We start from the raw sequence: 7,055 nt of genomic DNA, 5'->3' as shown, positions 1-7,055 counted from the left end.
CCTATGATGTCAATTACAGGCCTCTCTCATCTTTTTAAGTGGGAGAACTTGCACAATTGGTGACTGACTAAATACTTATTTTCCCCACTGTAAAAAACAGTGCAGTGTGGCTATTGCACACACATATGTTGAAATGACGATGCTCAAACGATATATCGTGCAACTAGAAGGTAGTTTTAATAATGTCTCATGATGTTTGCTGTGGTTTTTTAGATTTCGCATGCACCTCATTCAGTTTTGAACATGTTTAATATAATGTGGGACAAATTGTATCTTAAAAATGTCACAGAGTCACCATCAGTATTATGCATGCAAATATTTGCACACTTTGTAAGGCTGCTGTTGTGTGCTGACTTCCTGAAAGTCTTTGGCCTTCTCCGTGCAGATTGGATTCACCACAGATCCCAGGATGGCTCGTTCATCTCCATACCCGACGGATGTGGCTCGAGTGGTCAATGCCCCCATCTTTCACGTCAACGCTGATGACCCCGAGGCTGTGATGTATGTGTGCAGCGTAGCAGCCGAGTGGAGGAACACCTTCCATAAAGATGTTGTCATAGACCTGGTAAACAAACACACCTGACTGATGCATGAGTTTAAACTTTATAGCATTAATGTTAAAGAAAAGTCTTGATTAGGATACACTTTGACACTCGTTCTGTAGTGAAGGTTTATAGAAAAAAAGTCTTTTGACCACAGGACCTTACAGATTGAAAAGCCTCTATGCCACGGACTTCCTTAGTTTTTGGACACAGACAGCACTTCTGGTTCGCAGGCAACAGTGTTAGCATAGGCTTTTTTATTCAGTAGCTGCTGTCCACATTTGCATATTACATGTACCAGTATTAACACAGGAGACGTACAAGTTGACAAAAGTCCAGCCAAGTGGAAAAAATTACTCTAAAGCGGATTAAACCCATAAAAAAAACAAAGGAAAGATGTCCAGAATTAAACCTCTTTCACTATTCCTTGGCTGCTTGTTCTGTGAACTTTTCATGTAAAGCAGTGACACTTATATTGTTGGAAAGAGCAGAGTCTGGACTTTAAATCGATGGGCTACTTCTTTGGTTTGGATCATGCTGGCCCGACGGTGCACTGAAATCAGGAAATGATTTTCAGGCGGAGGTTCGGCTGCTCTCGGTACAGGAGGGGAGGGAAGCTCAGGTTGTGGCTATGCTGTAATATACACTCTAACAAGTTTTTACTTTTGCATAAAACTCATGAAAAAGTTGCCTAAAATAATTTCATACTCTGTACAACACAAATGTGCACACCTACCTTGCGAAGAATCTAATGTTCTTGTCGTGAGCAGCAAAACGGTGAATCCTGAACAGCTGCCTCAGCATCAGGCTCTCAAACTCTTCACGTAGCTGATGGATTTCCTCCCGGATAATAACATTTACCTCCAGCACTAAATCCACAACTGCAGAGTCTGGAGTAGCGGCATAACCGTAATCCAAATATTTAGTCTACATACTCACTGTTGTGTTAGCTTCCTCCTTGCTGTCCTCTGGAGATGGTCTTTGCTCTCTTGGGTCTTGGCAGTGAAGGGGGTAATTGTACAGCTCCCTTCTTTAATCTCCATCTTTTCATTTCTGATGCTGGCTCTTGAATATCCTCAGGCTTGAAATGCCGATTACAAACACGAGCGTGAGCTTTTATAGCTAGGTTTTCCCTGCGTATAGCTCCATTGTTGTTGCCTTAAAGGCACAGTGTGTAGGATTTGTTGTTTTCAGCGACATCTAGTGGTTGAGTGGCTGAATCATCCTCCCTGGTCCTCCCCCTACCCCCACCCCCCACTTCCAAACGCAAAGGAGTTGCTACGGTGTCTCTCAGGTGTAAAAACCTTTGATAATTCCAACCGCGATGTCTACCAGCAGCTTCAGGGCTAGTGATGTTTCAAGTGGTAAGATTATGAGCTGTAATAAGTAAAATTATCCCAGCTACAATGACAGACAACAAATATTACATTCATAGTATTACAACTAAAACTGTTTTTGACGCCACCACCACAGTTTGTCCTTCATGAGCCTTCGTAGACAAGATGGCGGCTGCCTGTAGTGGCGACCCGCGACCATGGAGATATAAACAGCTTTMTATAAGGTAAAAATAATAAAACAAGGTCTTTGTCTGCAATGATTAGACATGTTTTTTATTATTGTCATTAGTGATTATCTCAATTTCGGCTAAAAGGATTGACAAAATCCTACACACTGTGCCTTTAACTCCTCATCAAGAGGAATATGGAGAAAAACTAACTACTCTCCTGTACCTACTGGTTGGTGGACACAACGGCTCACATCAGAGCTCACTTTTTATACCAGTAACTTTGTGACTTTTTCATGGACTAGTTCTAGGAGCTAACGCTAAAAACAATGCGCAGTAGGCAGGACCCAGAAGTGTTGCTCGTGGCCTGAATTTTAACAGAAGTAGGCTACTGTACGTCAGTAACAGCTGTGGCACATTGGCTATTACTCTGAATATTTTGTTTTTTGGTGATTTAAAATGATTTTAAGATCCATTAATAGCTTATGTTAAAGTTCAGCCAAATGTGAAATGTCAACACAAACATGGCTAAACTCTCACCTCTAATCTCAGGTGTGTTACAGGCGTAACGGTCATAACGAGATGGATGAGCCCATGTTCACCCAGCCTCTGATGTACAAGCAGATCAAGAAGCAGAACAAGGTCCTGCAGACGTTTGCAGACAAGCTCATTGCTGAAGGAGTTGTTACAACACAGGACTACGAGGTGAAGCTGCTGTTTACTGTCTGAAGCAGGAAGGTTGAACGAACAGATGCAACTTTGTCTGGGTATTCTTTTAATCATGAAAGTAGTTTTCAATAGTTAGGCTCTGACTTTTGGCACCATAATTAGATTCTACAGGACTTTTAACTGGAGCAGAAAGATTTATGGATGCTGATCCTTGTAACATATAGTGAAGAACCTGAACAATTTGATCATTCAGACGTGACAAAAAAAAAACTTGTCTAAAACAATGAAATCAACAAAAAAGTTCTACTTCTTTATGTTGTTGTATAAAGTACCTCAAAGTGATACTTGAGTAAAAGTACAAGTATCTTATCATAAAAATACTTTGGTAAAAGTTAAAGTCTTCTCTAAAAATATTACTTGAGTAAAAGTTTTAAAGTATCTGATATTTTTTGTACTTAAGTATCAAAAGTAAATTTATGACACAAAATTTACTTAAGTATTAAAAGTAAAAGTACTGAGTAAAAGTGAGCAGTTAGATTTTCCAAAATGACATTTATTGGGAGGTGACTTCTCCAAAAAATATTTTTTCTAACGGCGTGCAGCTCTGATGGGTTGTGTACAAGTTAATAGTGTGTCAGAATGGTATTTCTCATCCAACCACAATTAAATTCACTCGATCCAGAAGACACAATTTATCAGGATAGTATTTTTTTAAGTAATAACTCAGAATGAAATAGGAGTAATGACTTTCTGCTTCTTACCTTTTTAAGAAATGTAGTGAGTAGAAAGTACAGAAAATTGTGTAAAAATGTAATGAGTAAAAGTAAAAAGTATGCTGAAAAATAATTACTCAAGTAAAGTACAGATAACCAAAATTTCTACTTAAGTACAGTAATAAAGTATTTGTACTTAGTTACTTCACAACTCTGCTTCTTTACTCCCGTATCTGTTCATTTAATTTGTATGTCTTTAAAAGTCATTTCTATTAAATATTCAAAGTAAGGAGTTCTAATTAAGACATATTTGGTCTATACAGATCCAGAAAGTTCTCACTCAGCTGTTTGTGTGTCTTTCAGGAGGAAGTAGTCAGGTACGACAAAATCTGTGAAGAAGCCTACGTTCGCTCCAAAGATGAGAAGATCCTCCACATCAAGCATTGGCTGGACTCCCCCTGGCCAGGTAAGGTAACGCAGATATTACCTGGATTATGGATGGAAGTGTCGAGATTTGTCAGCAATTATTTTTATTCTTTTATTTCGAAATTTATTCATTTTATTTGTAACAATTCAATCAAGAATCGTTTATTGTCATTCAATCACAACATCAAGATGCAATGCAGAACGAAATTTGCACTTTTGAACATCTGTCTGGAGAAACACATACACATGACAGACAATTATATACACAACAAAGAAAAAAAACATGCAATCAAAATAAGATCAAATAAAATGAAAGGCAGCAGAAGAATAAATCTTATACTATCTGCCCCTTTTTTATACCCAAAATACAGTATGTTCAAAATAAAAGTAAATTACAACAAAAATCAAAACAACTGAAAACACAAAAAATAAAAACAGCTAATTTTAAAACACCAACTCAAAACAACACTTTGCATGAATTCACTTATGCTTCTCCATATTTCTTCAGAATACTAGATTTTAATCATTCTCTTTAATATACAGTATACAAAGATCTGGCATTTTTAACCTCATCTTCCAGGCTGTTCCACAAACTTATTCCCTGGATTACAGTGGATCGCTGCTTCAGGCTCGTATGAAACCAGGGTTCCACAAACATTTCAATTCCCTTAAGATAATAACAGCTCTCTCTTTAAACATTTGCTTGTATGTTAGAAGGTAACACACCTTTATAAGCTCTGTACATTAACAGCAAAATATTATAATCGACCAAATCATAGAATTTTAATAATTTCAATTCATAAAACAATATATTCGATGGATCGCTGTAATTTTTTCTAGTAATAATTCTTAGAGCTCTTTTCTGTAAAATAAAAATAGGATTTGGGATAGTTTTACAAGCTATACTCCAGACTTCAATACAGTAAATTAAATGTGGAACAATTATAGCGTTATACAACATAAGTAGTGCTTTATCAGTGAACAGTTCTCTTACTTTGTACAGGACTCCAATAGATTTAGCTATTTTTGTCTCTTAAATTATTGATATGATTTTTCCATGTCAGTTTTTCATCAATGATGACACCTATCTGTGGACCAATTGGTCCAAAGAGTGGACAGAGACAAAGAACTTAAGAACAAACTCAACTGCCATTGTGGCGACAAAATTCTTATGAATCAAGAGGACAACAGGGGGAGGACATGATGCTGAACTGAGGAGTGGAGGCAGAGAGCTGAATATATAGAGCAAGGGCTGATGAGAATATGGAAAGCAGCTGGGCTGATAGAGGAGCAGCAACATGTGAGGGTGGATGATTGAATGACAGGCAGGAAGCAGACTGAGGGCGTAATGGCACTAGAGAACATCGAGGACAGGAACAAGGAAACTAAAACACAAAGAACAAATAAAAGACACAGCCTATGATAGGAAGCAAAAACACTATTTATATGTAGCAGTGACTCATTTCTATATCAGAATGTTGTTAGCCAGATGTCTTTAATGACCTGTATTGGATCAAAAGGGATGAGCTGCTTATTTTCTGGCAATGATCTGAGCTCACCCAGAAATATAGTTTCCACTTTTTAATCCTTTCAAAATAAAAGATTAGTGGTAGGCTTTGAGTCAAAAACTGTGACCCAACTAAAAAAAATACAGTTAGGGAAAAAATTGATGGTGTTGATGTTAAAAGCAAAACCATAGGTTCTCTCGGTTGGGTTATTTCTTCAAGTTTACCTATTTTAACAAGACTATAGATAATCAAACATCACTGCCCATCACAAGACTGAACAAGTCATATGTATTTATTGGTCATTTAAATTTTAGTCATTGCTCAGTCAAACATTTACTCATTCCAGATTTTCTCAATTTGTTCAGATTTTGTCCTAAAGCATCTGATTAATTCAGATAGAAAAATCAAAAAAAAAGTTAAGGAGGTCCTTTGGAGGTGTTCTTCTTTGTTGAAAAAACATTTTGTCCCTTCTCCATATGACTTCTCCAGTCTGAGGAGTTCCAGGAAAACTCAGCCTCAACAGTTTGTTCACATGCAAAAGAGGACCCTCAGCCTAACGATCAACAGGTGGTTTTTCTTCATAAAAATGGCTTCCTTTACTCCTCTCTCAAACCAACATTCCTCTCTATCAAGGATGAGAATATCATCCCTGAAAGAGTGACCGCTGGCCTGCAGATGAGTGTAAACTGCAGAGTCCTGGCCTGATGATGCAGCTCTTCTGTGCTGGACCATTCTTTTGGCTGAGCTCTGGCATGTCCAATTTTGTCCCCAGAAAACTTGTTTGTCCACAAATATGAAAGTGCTGCTTTAAGGCTGAGCTTACCTCCAACTCCTCACACTGAAGACGTCTCTTGGAGAAGAAATGAAACATTTCCCCGAAAAAGAATCCATCCAAAGGACCTTCTCAAAGTTTTTTAGATGTTTTGATTTTGTTTTATTTACAATAAACCTCAGTATATTTGGCATTTTTCATTGTGTGGTGAATAAAACATCTGTGGTAAAATGAATGGAACATATTCTGTGTCTGAATTTTTAGGCTTTTTCACCCTGGAGGGTCAACCTAAATCTATGAGCTGCCCATCGACGGGCATCAGTGAAGATGAACTAAGTCACATTGGAAACATCGCAGCTTCAGTCCCTGTGCAAGATTTCTCAGCTCACGGAGGTGATCTCCATCTTCATGCCCAGGTTGTTCTGAACGTTCTCTGACCGAGCTGACTCTGTTAACCCTTTTTGTTTGGTCCCATCACCCTGCAGGCATCAGTCGTATCCTGAAGGGTCGAGCCAACATGGTGAGTCAGCGAGTTTGTGACTGGGCTCTCAGCGAGTACATGGCCTTCGGCTCGCTGCTGAAAGAAGGAGTCCACGTGCGTCTCAGTGGACAGGATGTAGAGAGGGGCACATTCAGGTAATGACTGATGTAAAATACTGGATTTTAGTATGGGATGAAGGATTGCTATGTTAGGCTCCATCTACAGTGGGTAAAATAAGTATTGAACACGTCAACTTTTTTCTCAGTAAACATATTACTAGAGGTGCTAATGACATGAAATTTTCACCAGATGTCGGTAACAACCCTAATGATCCATACATACAAAGAAATCAAAGCATAAATGTCCAGAAATGAAGTTATTTGTAATAATGTGGAATGGCACAGGGAAAAAGTATTGAACACATGAAGAAAGGGGGGTTT

The 7,055-nt window shown here is 38.2% G+C and overlaps 1 protein-coding gene across 1 annotated transcript in view; it reads left to right on the top strand.

The window, feature by feature from the left end:
- Positions 1 to 7,055, top strand: part of LOC106530900 (2-oxoglutarate dehydrogenase, mitochondrial) — a 40,029-nt gene that overhangs the window by 23,543 nt on the left and 9,431 nt on the right. The window contains exons 10-14 of the mRNA XM_014026628.1: positions 386 to 565; positions 2,599 to 2,751; positions 3,792 to 3,894; positions 6,399 to 6,527; positions 6,620 to 6,770. Coding sequence (XP_013882082.1) covers positions 386 to 565; positions 2,599 to 2,751; positions 3,792 to 3,894; positions 6,399 to 6,527; positions 6,620 to 6,770 — 716 coding nt within the window. The remainder of the gene's footprint in view (positions 1 to 385; positions 566 to 2,598; positions 2,752 to 3,791; positions 3,895 to 6,398; positions 6,528 to 6,619; positions 6,771 to 7,055) is intronic.

Source organism: Austrofundulus limnaeus, unplaced genomic scaffold (assembly GCF_001266775.1).
Source record: "Austrofundulus limnaeus strain Quisiro unplaced genomic scaffold, Austrofundulus_limnaeus-1.0 Scaffold573, whole genome shotgun sequence".
NCBI lineage: Eukaryota > Metazoa > Chordata > Actinopteri > Cyprinodontiformes > Rivulidae > Austrofundulus > Austrofundulus limnaeus.
Note: the sequence above shows the minus strand (reverse complement) of the source record. Positions and strands in the feature narration are given on the sequence as shown.